This window comes from Carassius gibelio, chromosome B7 (genome assembly GCF_023724105.1).
Source record: "Carassius gibelio isolate Cgi1373 ecotype wild population from Czech Republic chromosome B7, carGib1.2-hapl.c, whole genome shotgun sequence".
NCBI classification, from domain to species: domain Eukaryota; kingdom Metazoa; phylum Chordata; class Actinopteri; order Cypriniformes; family Cyprinidae; genus Carassius; species Carassius gibelio.
In genome coordinates, this window is record NC_068402.1 from 13,788,119 (window position 1) to 13,802,813 (window position 14,695).

Genomic DNA, 14,695 nt, shown 5'->3' on the forward strand with positions numbered 1-14,695 from the left:
ATAATAAATAATAATGAACTCTAGTATATAAATAATACTAAAATAACATTTGTGAAGAGGTATATAAAGAGTATTAATAATTTCTGTTTTACAGGTTCAGCTAAGCTAAATTAAATATTTTAAGTTTTTTAAATATGGATTGGACTATTTGAGGAGTTCAGGTTAACTTGAAACTTTGTGGAGGGTGGAGTTTAGCGGCGTAATCATATTTCAGTAGCCCACAGTTACTATAGTAACACTGGTGACCGACATGAGTCACGTCTACATGAGTGTGTGACTGAATATAGTCTCGCTGATATGAGGCAGTGGAAATAAAAGGTTGTGTTAATTGCATTACTGGCTGCATGTGTGCCTTTCATTACTGTAAGACCTTGAGTGAATAATCAGACTTTAGTCAGACTGCTAACTTGAATGCAGAATGAGATCCTGTTGAAGGTCTATAAATGGAAGGACATTCTCTGGAGTGTTATGATTTTCAGGCTCACTAGAGACACCGGTGGGCTGGTTGAGTTAGTGCTTGTGGACCTATATACTCGGACACATTGAATCCAGAAGTCTGTGCTGTGCATATGCATAAAGTGTGATTGTGATAATATACAGGACAAGTTACAGCTGATCAGGAACTTTGTGTTGTTCCAGTGGCACTCAGCACCAAGGGCTGATATATATTGGGTGTTACTGAATTGAGGTGTTGTATTTAAAGGTAAAGTGTATAATTTCTGCAGCACCAGAAGGAATTGCGGCAATGTTTCCAAACTTCTTTTCTTAGAATTGCCCCTCCACATAAACACCCTATCTTCTGTATTTTGGACATATAGTTTGTCCCAAACTGGTGGGTAACACACCAAATAAATGGTGTTTTAGTATAAAGTTCTAAGAATCATTTCTGTAATGCATATGTCAGTGTTTTCTTCAGTGCTTTTCTGCTGCTGAATCTCCAGCATAGTGGAAAGCATGGTTTTGAATATGAGGTGGAAATCTAAATTGAATGTGGTTTGACCAAAAGGTTTCTTACTGAAAAATGATTTCCATTTTGAAAAAAAGCTTTCTATTTTATTGTCTCCTAGGGCTGCACACAAAAATGTAAACAGCGTGACCAAAGTAGTCTGATTCATATGAAGAATCACCCTAGTGAAATGTATTTAATGAATCTTTGATTCAATGAACTCCCAAGTTATTACTTCAGTGATGTCTGTCTTATAATTAATATGTATATCAGACATTGTTTCATGACTATTGCATTTCCAACAATACATTTCCCGAACTATGTATGTCTGTCTTTGATGGCTCGGAGCTCTACAGCTCGTCCCTGACATACTGGGTCAGATCACACTGCCAGTGTTCAGCGTGCCAACTGTGCACAAGGGCATCCTCAGTCCCCACAGACACACACAGACTAAAGATTAGATGCTGAGAGAAACTCAGACTTTAAGGTAATAATTCTGGCTCTTTATTCATTTTGAGGTTAAATCATGTTGTAATTATCTTTCTGTTCCAGCCAGGGCTATTTGAACCACGAAGTCTATCGTCTGTCTCATATTATGTTGTGTCTTTTATGTGTGAAAAACATGAATGAAACTAGTCAGTGTTTCATTAATGTGCAGTTTGGATGGTGCTGAAAGAGTAAAGACAGCTGACTGGGAGTTCAGGTGTTAACAGTGAAATGTGTGTGTGTGTGTGTGTGTGTGTGTGTGTGTGAGAGAGAGAGAGAGAGAGAGAGAGAGAAAGAAATGGACAGAATCCAGATCCCTTTCTTATAACACATAATGTCAAACAGGAAAATGTGAAAAAGGGACCGATTTGAATGTATGTGTATTAGAGGTCAAAACTCTGTGATTGAGTTTGTCCTGATTTAATAAATAATTTCACTCATGAGTATTTGTATTGGGTGTATAATAAACTGTATGGAGCCAGACAGTAATTTTGCTTTCTACGTAAAACATGATTAAATAAAGATTTAAAAAATAAAATATTTATATAAATTTTTTTGGTTACATTTTATTTTGAGGTCGAGTTATCACTATTAACAAACCTTTAACTATAACCTTTGCCTCAATAAACTGCTAATTGCAATAAACTGCTAAGTAAATGGTGAATTGGTACCTATACCAGTGTTATTTTATTTTATTTTTTAAGAATTTACTACTAATTTAGCAAAGATGCATTAAATTAAAATTTTACATTGTTGCAGAAAATATTTGTGGTACAAAATTTCAAATATTCTGTTTCAAATTTCAAATATTCACAGTAAAACAGTAAAACCTTACTGACCCCAAACTATTTTTGTATTATTTAGTTGATTAGTTCCTCAGCAGCATCTAAACGCGCACACGTTCTCCTGTTTGCTGTCTTCAGTTCTCCATCTTCCTCATTTCCCTCCTTCTCTCCACAGGTGCAGAATCTGTAATCCATAAGCTGACAGGATGGTGGCGCTGTCTCTGAAGATCTGTGTGAGACAGTGTAATGTGGTGAAGACGATGCAGTTTGAGCCATCAACGGCTGTGTACGATGCATGTCGGGTCATCAGAGAGAGGGTTCCAGAAGCCCAGACAGGACAAGGTGGGATACCTTTCTTTCTATGTTCTTTGTAGTTTATTTATGGAAGTCACAATTTCGACTTTATATCTCACAATTCCAACTTTTTTTCTCAGAATTGTGAGATTTTAAACTATTTTTCTATATATATATATATATATATATATATATATATATATATATATATATATATATATATATATATATATATATATATATATATATATATATATATATTTGTTTTGTTTTGAAAAGCTTGTTATTGTTGCTGTTTAACTCACGTCATGCTATGAAGGATTTCTTTATTATTATTTTTTTTTTTTTAAATAATTTGATTCCTTAGTGTTTGCTAAACATTCTGTAATTTATTAGTCTGTATATAATACAGCATGTGGTGCATGTATGCCATGCCTCATCTTATTAATTTTTGTCAATGAACATTTTGTAAGCTGTGGCCTACTGTTTTATTGTTGTTGTGCTTTTTAACAATTATCTTTTCTTCTCAAAGGCGACACCAAGTTCGCAAATTTGAAAGTGAAAGCGCACTATATCGTTATAACGCAGCACAAGAGAAATTCCTGTTCACAAAATTTGAATAACAAACAATGATGATGAAAAAGAACGAGTTGAAACACTTTGGTTACCATATAACTATGAACTATGATAAAAGTTTGTCAGCATCCATTGATTAATCCCGTGTTGTAGCAAAAAAAAAAATGTACCTAATTATGTGCTCCTGCGGTCAGCTGTGAGAAAGTTGGACCACAAAAGAGTGACCAGTGGGAAGAACGATCCTAGAGCCATGTATATATCAGTGTTTACAGTGATTGCAAATCTAGTTGCTGAAATTATATCATTTTGCCAAGTGCAAGTTCTTAAACAGTGTCTGTTGTTTCTCAGCTTCAGAATATGGGCTGTTTCTGTCAGATGAAGACCCCAGGAAAGGCATCTGGCTGGAAGGAGGCCGGACGCTGGACTATTACATGCTGAGAAATGGGGTAAGGCCTTTGATCTTCTGTCTCTCTATTTTACAAGCTCCTGTCAAATGTTCTGTGACATGTCTTGGCACTCTTGTCTTGTTTTTGTGATGGGTCTTTGCACATTTATTTGTGCTGAAAGATGAGAAGAGGCCTTAACTCTGCTCTTGGTTATTTTTATAGTCTCTGAGTATGTGTGAGCGAGGGGAAAGGCTCCCCTTAGCGTCTACGCTTACTAAGACAAGCTACAGCAATGTGATTAAAGACATTTGTCACTGCAGCATGTGGTTTTTGTTTATGTTTGTTTATGCTTGTGAGTCTCTGTGCTTGTGTAAAGGAGTGTTGTATATAAAGACAAAGCCGGATGCTTGTTCCCAGGAAGAAATAAAGATGTGTGTGTGCAGTGTATATTAGGATGTTAAAGGAGGATTTCATTAGTGGTGTTTCATCTTTTGTTGATCAAAAGACCTCTTCGTCTTCCTCATACATGCACACAGATGTACAGCTCTCATAGTCTTACTTGTCTAATTTGTTGTATTTTGCATGCAAAGAACACTTCATATATAATTTCTTCTTGTTTTTTGTCTCAAACATATTTACATTTATTATAGTGTTTGCTAGGCAGCACCCAATTTATATCCTTCACTCATTATGATTAGGGTTTGTTATTTTTTTCAATCTTTCAAATAATTCAGCACAAACTGCTTCACATACAGATTCCATTTGAACTTTGTTTCGTAGATAATTTCAGCCTTAGGTTTATCTATTTCTGTACGCTTTGTGCTTTATAAACTGATTTGCTATTGGTCTTGCTTCTCAACTAATTCGCATACTAATTTTTTGTGTCTTCCTCAACCATTTAGAATAATTTTTGCCTTTGCACAGATTACATTTTTTTGACAGCTGGGAGAAAACAAGACGTGCTTGTCAGCAAAATGGCTATAATGTAGAATTTCATTCAGAACTATAGCATAAAGCCTAACATTTCTCTTAAACTTGAACACTATTCATTTGCTGTGGTCAGGAAATGCAAATCTAATCAAATCCAATTCCTCTGTCTCTGTCTCTTAGGACATTCTGGAGTATAAGAAAAAACAGAGACCTCAGAAGGTAAAAATGCTGGATGGAGCAGTGAAGACCATCATGGTGGATGATTCCAAAACTGTGGGAGAGCTGCTGGTCACCATCTGCAGTAGAATAGGTCATTGAAGCTCTTATACTCTATATATCTGATAGAACTATATCATGTACAATTACTCACTCAGATTCTTTTGAGAGGGCATCTGTGCAGGTCCTGACTCTCTTGGTTGCCATAGACATGATCATAGGAGAAAAAATATGTGATCTTTTTTTATAATATCTTGTGGTATAGTTTTTATTTAAAGTGCAAGGTGACCTGAATTCAAATCCCAATGGTTTGTGCATACCTGTAGATGCATTTTCATTAGACTGACCAAATATAGACAATGTTTCTTCCACCGCTTTAAAGAGATTTTTCCCAAATACACTACTGTTCAAATGTTTGAGGGCCTTTCTTTAAAAGAAAGAAATACAAATTTGTTTGAACCCAGCAAGGATGAATCAAACTGATCTTTAAAGACATTTATAATGATACATTTTTTTTTATTTTTCAAACAAATGCTATTCTTCTGAATTTCCCAAATCACAAAATCAGCATATTTAATTGATTTCTGAATGATCATGTGACACTGAAGACTGGAGCAGTGGCTGATCAGATAGCATGAGAGTTTTCTTTCAAAAAACACACAAAAAAAAAATCCTACTAACCACACAGGCCAAGTCTGTAACTATGTCTCATTGCTTCTCTTTCCAGGAATCACAAACTATGAAGAGTACTCTCTCATTCAGGAGGTGGTGGAGGAGAAGAAAGATGAAGGGACGGGCACACTGAAGAAAGACAGAACTCTACTGAGGGAGGAGAGGAAGATGGAGAAGCTCAAAGCCAAACTGCACACAGATGATGACTGTAGGTAACACCTCAGCCATCCCGTCCAGATAGATCTGTTAAATTATTATTCAACTGTAGAACTGCTAAATGAGCCAAAATAAGTTCAGGTTTTAGAATTGTTTCAGGGTTTACCTTTGCTACCTGTCCCTCTTATTGTATTATATTTTATTTTCATATTATTTTTGTGTCTAAGTACTTTTGTATTTGATTGTTTTGTGTAGGTTTATCTTGTTATATCTCTTTCTGTTTGGTGATTGTTTGGTGTCAGCAAAATTTGAATTTTTTTGGCGGGGATCAAAATCAACTTTTTATTCAGAAAAGACATTTAAAATGATTAAAAAAAGATTTCTATTTCAAATAAATGCAATCTTTCGAACTTTCTATTCTTGAGAATTCTGAAAAAAAAAGGTATCCTGGTTTCAAAAAAACAATAATAATAATAATAAATGTTACTTGAGCATTTCAGCATAAGAATGATTTCTGAAGTACCATGTGACACTGATGACGAATAACGGCTGAAACTTTGCCATAACAGGAATAAATCTCATTTTAAAATACACATTTACATTTAAACTTCAGCTGTTTTGCTGCATGTTTGATCAAATAAATGCAGCCTCGGTGAGTGGAAGTCGTCTTTCAAAATCACTAGAACCCTCTGACTGACCCCAGACATTTCAAGGGTTGTATATCTTTAGTACTGAAGTTTGTAAACTGTTGTACTATATAAATCGTTTCTGTCGTTCTCACAGTAAATTGGTTGGATCATGGACGTACATTCAGAGAACAGGGAGTCGAGGAGAGTGAAACTCTACTGTTGAGACGGAAGTTTTTCTACTCTGATCAAAATGTGGACTCGCGAGATCCTGTTCAGCTCAATCTGCTCTATGTGCAGGTTTGGCTCACCTCTTGTCACTTATTATAGTCTACAATGATGTGAGGTGAACCCCGGTTTGGCTTCACATCCCTCATGCAGTGATGTTGCTCTAAATAATGTGTTTCCATGGTTCTTTACTTGCAGGTTTAATATAATGTATAAAAATTAAAATGCTTTAAATCTCTTATTGACATATGGCCCTAAAGGCCTCTTTGAGTGGTGCACTGCATGCTTTTACACACATCGTATTGATCCACAAATCAGTGTAGTCCCTGTTGCCTTTTTGTAAGTTCTTCTCCTGTCAGGGGCTTGTTTGCTAATCTGGATCATTTCAGTTGTGTGATTTCCAAAGTATTTGATAACAAATGTGTCTTCCTGCGTGTGTTTCTTCAGGCGCGTGATGACATTCTGAATGGTTCTCATCCTGTGTCATTTGACAAGGCGTGTGAATTTGCTGGAATTCAAGCACAGATCCAGTTTGGGCCTCATATAGAACATAAACACAAATCTGGATTTCTGGAGTAAGACCACGTCCTAATTCCTTCAGTTATAGTACACTGTTTACAGCCCCTATGCTTCATATCGAAATGATGTGTAAAATCTGATGTTGTAATGACCATATGCTCCATTTAGTTAATGAGCTTAATTTACTCGAATGAAAAGAGCTCGGATGCATTTAAATATTTTATGTGCATCATATAACTGTAATGCCTGTTTGCATTTCAGTGTATTGTTGCTAATTTGCACACTCTGTGCATTTAATTTTGTTCAGCTTGAAGGAATTTCTGCCTAAGGAATACATAAAACAGAGAGGAGCAGAGAAGAAGATTTTTCAGGTGAGTGTCAGTTTATCATGCACTTGGTTTATAAATGGATATCATCTTATACATGGTTGTCTGTTACTTAAACTTCTCTATTTGTAAGCAAAGATGTATGAGATAAATTAATTTGTTGGATGAGTAAACGCTTTATGAATTTTACAGGAACATAAGGCTTGTGGTGAAATGACTGAGATTGAAGCCAAAGTGAAGTATGTGAAGCTTGCAAGATCCCTCAGAACATATGGAGTGTCTTTCTTCTTAGTGAAGGTAAAGCATATGTGTGTTTTATTTGGATATATAATCTGTTATTTAGAGATCCCATACTTAACAGAATAGGTTGAATAAAAATATTAGCCTAAACTCTTTTTTTATATATATATATAAATGCTACCTCTGTGCAATCTTTTCACTTGTTTTTGTTTTGGTTATCTTGTGTTGAGTTGTTTAGTTTTGGTTATGCTGTGTGTTTGTTTTGCTTTTTGTTTTGTTTTGTTTTGTTTAGGCTATGTTGTGGTGTTTTGTTTTGTTTTGGTTATGTTGGGTTTTGTTTATGTTGTTTTTTTTTTGTGTATTGTTTTTTTCTGTTTTATTACAATTAAAAAAAACCTGAAGTGGTCATTCAGATTTCTTTACTAGGGATACCCATTTTTGTTTTTTTTTTGTGTTTAAAGTCATATTTCTGAATTAGCCTACATATTGTAAAGGTGTTTTTGAGGTTAGCAGTCCTGAGTCACAAGGTCACAGACAGTTTTCTTTCATACCCAAGTCCAGAAATCTTCTTCAGTGTACATGTTGCCAATCAATGTTCTCATGAGAGCTTTCATCATCCGAGAGGAATTCCACCTCCAGAATTATTCCGTCTATTCAATGCAAACCCCCCCCCTACACCCCTGTTCCTGGCCGGTGTTGGTCTGCATGACTCATGGACTGATTACAGTTCAGCTCTGCTTGAGTTGTAAAGTTAAGGTAGAGCAGATGTTCTTTTGCCTAAAATAAAGATCACAAGTTACTGATTTTAGTTTTGTTCTGGCTTTTATTCATCTCATATAACAGATATAATGATTCTCTGTATTGATTAACTCAAACTATTTCCAGGTTGTTGTTTTCTTTTCTGGAAATAAGTGGTAAACACATTTGTGCAAAAAGCTAATATGAGAAAAATTGGCAGAGATTGGCAAAGATTGACTGTACAACTCTAAACTCAGACAGGACAGCAAAGCTCATTTTATCCATCTGCTGACAGCTCTGAGAGAAAAATGTGGAAGAGAATCTGAGAGGATACAGGAAGAATGTTAAGTGGAATAGATGTAAAAGCATCTATTCAATAGATTAAAAGATGCTGTGCTTGTTTTTGTGGTAACACTACTTAAAGCCTTTATGTATAATACATTATAAACAATTCATAATGTATGTTGTAATGAATTTCATCTTTCCATAAATAATTGTAAGTTAAAATGCATTAATGGGGCTGCCCTCAATACTCAACTAATCATTATTTGACCAGAAGAGTTCGACCAAACTTTTAATAGGCGCTTAGTCGCAGAAAAAATAAATAAATCCACAGACGAAGTCACGCAGTCCAGAACTAACAGATCATTAATGGCTAGTCTATGTAGTAATGCACTACATCAGACAGGACATTAAGGCCCATCCCAATTCTATTTTATACCCCTTCCCCTTCCCCTACCCCCTAAATATTCCCCTAAGGATTGGGACACCACTACTATGCCATTACATGTCATCATTCGTCGTCTAGCTCATATATACTGCTGTTGTACATTACAGCCTTTAATTATCGTTCTGTATTAATGCGCTGCATACTGACACACACACACACACACACACACGCATATCAGAAATCGTGCAGCTCCCACATCCAGGAGAAAAACTTGTCAACGCTGCCCCATGACTTTTATCAAATCAGTTTAAATACTGTATCGCTACATTATATTTTCCAGCAGCGAGGGGATAAAATCGCTGTTTTTAAAAGTAAACTCACTCCAAAAAGAGAAACGCGCATACACGCAACCTCCATTCTCTCTCTCTCTCTCTCTCTCTCTCTCTCTCGGTCTCTCAATTTTCAACATTTCTTTGAGTAACATGACCGTTAATATGAATTCACAATTGAATGTAACATAAAACAAATGATTACTTTTCGTAAAAATCTTTATTTATGCCCAAAATGCTTACATTTATGTGTCTTTTTGTTCGCTCAGGCAGCCGTGGAAAGCAAATATTAGATTATCCGTATGAAACATGGTGCATCACTACTGCGGAGATGACGAGTCAGTGTCGCCGAGTTCATCTCTTAAACTGAAAACAAAGAAAGCACTTTAGTTTATCAAATTATTCAAATGTTAATGCAGTCTCCTTACTGTTTTTTCCTGACTCATTCATTACTTCTGCTGGTATGCTATGGAAATGTTAAGCTTGTGCTTGAGTGCTTATTAGGCTGTGAAGGCAATTAAAGGCCCATTATAATAATTTTAATGGTTTATTAAGAATCATGTGATCAGTCAACTAATGCTTAAAATTAATAACTACTAATTGACCAGAAAAATCCTTAGTAAAGGGCAGCCCTACATTATAATGTGTAAAGGTTTGTTTTTAATTCACTATACATACTAAAACAATGAATAGGTAAGTATTATAATGTATTACAGTATGGATAAAATGTATTGCATTATATGCATTAACAGTCATAACCAATGCATTAAAACTACATTTATAAGTTTTTATGTATAAGGGAATTACGTGTTACTGATTTTGTTTCAGGAAAAGATGAAAAGTAAAAATAAACTGGTCCCAAGGCTGCTGGGTATTACCAAAGAATCAGTGATGAGAGTGGATGAGAAAACCAAAGATGTGGTTCAGGAGTGGCCACTTACTACAGTGAAAAGATGGGCCGCCTCACCTAAGAGCTTTACACTGGTACTTGCATAACACACACATTCTTAAAGACTAGCATTTGATTTTCAGATGGTTCAAATAGCTCCAGTGTATGTATGTTTGTAAATGCATACATGTAAACTGTGTGCCCATGTACAGGATTTTGGGGAGTATCAAGAGAGCTACTACTCTGTTCAGACCACCGAGGGGGAGCAGATATCTCAGCTTATAGCTGGTTACATTGATATAATTCTCAAGAAGGCCAGTATTAACTCCTTTAATTGTTTTTCCCTCATTAATTCATAAACATTTTGTTGTTTCATGTGCTTTCCTTAATGAGATCCTCCTGGCTTATGAATGATTTTCATATTAAACGTTTTCAGATAACAGTGTGCACAGTGTAACCAGATTAAACGTTATGTGGAAGTTTGTATAAAGAGTTTATTCACTTCTGTTTTGCCCTACAGAAACAAAGCAAAGACCGCTTTGGCTTAGAGGGAGATGAGGAGGCCACCATGTTAGAGGAATCCGTTTCTCCGAAAAAGTAAGACTTGAAGAAATTTTGTGTCGGCAGTAATAAGAACCGTATTTCCTTTCAAGGTTTTGTCATTTCTTGCAAGTTATCTTTGGAAATACTTCTGCAATCAGAGCAGCACAGCATTACAGGAAGATTGTGCAACCTTATCTCAGACTCTAGATTTATCTAGATTGAACTGAGGTTACCTGTTCCAGACACTGTTTTAGTACTCAGCCTGTTTTAATAAATACAGGCATCTTCTCTTCTTGGATAATCCCTGAATGTTGTAGTACGAACATAAAAACCTCTGTACTTGAGCCTTTCGGTGTCATTCCCTCTGTCTTTATTTGTTGTTTCCTCTCAGATCTACCATATTGCAGCAGCAGTTTAACCGTGTCGGACAGGCAGAGCATGGCTCTGTGGCACTGCCCGGTATCTTGAGGTCAGGTTCTGTCGGCCCAGAAACACTGAACATGGGCACCGTGCCCTCTCCACAACAACAGATCACCACTGGACAGATGCATCTTGGACATATGCCTCCACTGGTGAGTCTACATTTACAAATGCTCATGTTCATGGACCACTTAAACAGCAGTTCATTTTTTGTCCAGTATTTGACCTCATATTGGCCACTGACCACCTTGCTGTCTTGCAGCATATCAGCATTAGCCAATACATAACATATAGAGGTTGATCAGTGGTTTAAGCTGTCACAGTTTAGATCTCTTGGTGGATTCATGTGTCATTTGTGCCCCAATTGATCAGAGTGCAGCCCAGCAGGCTCTCGTGGGAACCATTAACACCAGTATGCAAGCAGTGCAGCAGGCACACACAGACCTACAGGAGGTGGAAGAGCTGCCTCCACTTGGAGATGATATGGTGAGAAAATGCACACATGACATTTTGAAACTCACTTGTACCTATCACCCATGTTTTGTTTTGTTTTATTTGAGATGATATGATGAGAAAATGCATACAGGCAACTTCACATTTGCTTTCCTGTATCCATTACCAATATTTAATTTAATTTTTAATTTTAAAGTGAATTTTCTGAGGATATAGTAAGGAAGTGCATACATCTTGCACACAATTTGATTGACTCTCAAATTGACTCTCATGTACCATTACTATTTTATTTGTACTTTTACTTTTTGATTTGTATTACTTTTTATGTGTATTAATTTTTTTTTCAGGCTTCTAAAATGTGGATTCAGAACAAAATGGATGAGTCCAAGCATGATATTCACTCTCAGGTGGACGCTATAACTGCTGGAACTGCCTCTGTGGTTAATCTTACCGCTGGTAAACTCTTGACTCTATTAAAGTGTATTAAATTATTAAGCTGTTTCACAACACTTACTGTAAATTTTTGACTGTTTATACAAGAGAAAACCTTGACTAGACTTTTAAAATTAAGAGCTTTAAGGTTCATCTGCAATATAGTGATTTGACTGAGTTTTGCTATTCTGTCTTCCAGGGGACCCGACAGACACGGATTATACAGCAGTAGGCTGTGCGATCACCACCATCTCCTCTAATCTGACGGAGATGTCAAAAGGGGTGAAGCTGCTGGCGGCTCTGATGGAAGATGAGGTGGGCAGTGGACAGGACCTCATGAGGGCTGCCAGGACCCTCACCGGAGCTGTATCTGACCTTCTTAAAGCTGTGGAGCCTGAATCAGGAGAGGTGTGAGCAAAGAATGTGCTACGATTAATCATTATCTGTCACTTTGATGGACTGTGTTGAACATTTTCTATAATTCTTTTCATTTTCCCTAATGATATACAGCTCATCTTTATTTATATAGCACTTTATGCATTACTGATTGTTTCAAAGCAGCTTCACAGGAAGATAACAATCAGTGATTGTGGTTGTGTTTTCTCATGCAGCCACGACAGACAGTTCTGACCGCAGCCGGCAGCATTGGTCAAGCCAGTGGAGATTTGCTTAAACAGATTGGAGAGAATGAAACGGACGAGCGCTTCCAGGTACACAGGAGTCTTTTAAGGAACACAATGTACATTTGTGTTTTTATCGTCTTGAGTGTTTGTGCTCGTGTGTTTCAGGATGTGCTAATGAACCTAGCTAAAGCTGTGGCTAATGCAGCAGCCATGATGGTTCTGAAGGCCAAGAACGTGGCACAGGTTTCTGAAGACAGTGTTTTGCAGAACAGGGTTATTGCAGCTGCGACCCAGTGCGCCCTGTCCACGTCCCAACTAGTGGCCTGTGCCAAGGTGGAGTTCACATGCACATGTTTCTATTCCAGATTGATTCAAAGATTGTTTTAAAAAAACTGTGGATAACCTTTTTTTGTGTGTGTTGTGTGTGTCAGGTTGTGAGCCCCACGATCAGCTCCCCTGTGTGTCAGGAGCAGCTGATTGAAGCAGGGAAGCTGGTGGACCGTTCAGTGGAAGGTTGTGTGAAGGCCTGTCTGTCAGCTACCAGTGACGGAGAGCTTCTCAAGGCCGTCAGCGCAGCAGCTGGTATCGTCACACAGGCTCTAAGTGACCTACTCACACACGTGAGGAACTACGCCACACGCGGGGAACCCATTGGACGCTACGACCAGGCCACGGACACCATCATGACAGTCACAGAGAGTATTTTCAGCAGCATGGGCGATGCTGGTAAGATGACTGCATCATATACATATACAGAGTTTTTTAAAACAATTTTTTTCATTTATTTTAAAATGTAATTAATTAATGTGATGGCAAAGCTGAATTTTCAGCAGCCTTTACTCCAGTCTTCGATGTCATATGATCCTTCAGAAATTATTTTAATATGCTGATCTGGTGTTCAGGAAACATTTCTTACTGTAAATGTTAAACTGAAACTATGATTTTTTTTTTTTATGCATCTTTATCATAATAAATGTCTTTCACTTTTAAAAAGTGTAATGCGGAGAAAAAAAAAAATATCTGACTCCATTGTCAGTACAAACTTATTTTATTTGCTTGGCTCCTCTATGCTGTGTAATAGTTGAGATTTACTATTCTTCTCCAAAGGTGAGATGGTACGACAGGCTCGGGTTCTTGCCCAGGCGACCTCTGACCTGGTGAATGCCATGAGATCAGATGCTGAGGTGGAGGTGGATGTGAACAACTCCAAGAAGCTTCTTGCAGCTGCTAAACTGCTTGCAGATGCCACTGCTCGAATGGTCGAGGCTGCAAAGGTGGGTTAGCAAAAAATCGACAATTCTGCTGTAATTATGAAAAAATTCTTGATTTCTTTTTTTAATTAGCAGAAACTAAAAATAGTACAGTTAAATACTAATAAACAGCCAGCATGCTAGTAATATGCAAGCTAATAAGCAACTAGTTTATAGTGAATAGTATTCCCTAATCTAAAGTGTAAAAACTTAGAAGTGTAAAAAAAAAAAAGGCTGTTCTTTTAATCAAAAGATTCTTATACTTGCTGTTGTTTCAAAAACCACTAGGAAGTTATTTTGAGGATCTCTCTGTTTAATAATCTGGGATCTAATAGACGAGCAGTACAGATTGTTACATGTCTGTGTGTGTGTGTGTGTGTGTTTAGGGAGCTGCTGCATACCCTGAAAATGAAGACCAGCAGCACAAACTCCGGGAGGCTGCAGAGGGGCTGCGTGTGGCCACAAATGCAGCTGCACAAAACGCCATTAAGAAGAAACTCATAACAAGACTGGAGGTCAGTGAATTTCTTATGATTTTGATTACGGGGACAAATAATTGAATTTAGGCAGGACTTGTGTAGTCTATGCAAGGAATACACTACATTGAGTGTCTGCTTTGTTTTTCCAGAATGCTGCTAAACAAGCTGCGGCCGCTGCAACTCAAACCATTGCGGCATCCCAGAACGCAGCAGCCTCCAACAAGAACACTGCTGCCCACCAACAACTTGTTCAAAGCTGCAGGGTTTGTATAAAATATATATATTTTTTTTAATTTCCAAACAAGTGGTGGTAATGATCGTCCTCCTGTTGTGTTGATATTCTCGGTTCATGTGTGTTAGGCTGTAGCTGACCATATTCCTCAGCTGGTGCAGGGAGTGAGGGGCAGTCAGGGTCAGCCAGAGGATGATAGTGCCCAACTTGCCCTCATCATTGCCAGTCAGAACTTCCTCCAGGTAACCATC

At 37.3% G+C, this 14,695-nt stretch overlaps 1 protein-coding gene across 2 annotated transcripts in view; it reads left to right on the forward strand.

The window, feature by feature from the left end:
• tln2a (talin 2a) overlaps positions 1–14,695 on the forward strand; it is a 47,379-nt gene that overhangs the window by 16,275 nt on the left and 16,409 nt on the right. The window contains exons 3-24 of one of the 2 annotated variants that reach the window (XM_052561657.1): positions 2,393–2,559; positions 3,436–3,533; positions 4,584–4,713; positions 5,347–5,499; positions 6,231–6,373; positions 6,749–6,876; positions 7,128–7,191; positions 7,339–7,443; positions 9,952–10,107; positions 10,225–10,326; positions 10,533–10,609; positions 10,947–11,127; positions 11,348–11,461; positions 11,776–11,884; positions 12,060–12,268; positions 12,472–12,570; positions 12,649–12,816; positions 12,915–13,209; positions 13,591–13,757; positions 14,120–14,248; positions 14,362–14,475; positions 14,573–14,686. In XM_052561657.1, the coding sequence (XP_052417617.1) occupies positions 2,424–2,559; positions 3,436–3,533; positions 4,584–4,713; positions 5,347–5,499; positions 6,231–6,373; positions 6,749–6,876; positions 7,128–7,191; positions 7,339–7,443; positions 9,952–10,107; positions 10,225–10,326; positions 10,533–10,609; positions 10,947–11,127; positions 11,348–11,461; positions 11,776–11,884; positions 12,060–12,268; positions 12,472–12,570; positions 12,649–12,816; positions 12,915–13,209; positions 13,591–13,757; positions 14,120–14,248; positions 14,362–14,475; positions 14,573–14,686 (2,991 nt within the window). In that variant the 5' untranslated portion in view covers positions 2,393–2,423. Of the gene's footprint in view, positions 1–2,392; positions 2,560–3,435; positions 3,534–4,583; positions 4,714–5,346; positions 5,500–6,230; positions 6,374–6,748; positions 6,877–7,127; positions 7,192–7,338; positions 7,444–9,951; positions 10,108–10,224; positions 10,327–10,532; positions 10,610–10,946; positions 11,128–11,347; positions 11,462–11,775; positions 11,885–12,059; positions 12,269–12,471; positions 12,817–12,914; positions 13,210–13,590; positions 13,758–14,119; positions 14,249–14,361; positions 14,476–14,572; positions 14,687–14,695 lie in introns of both variants that reach the window. The other variant, XM_052561656.1, reaches the window with a different exon arrangement.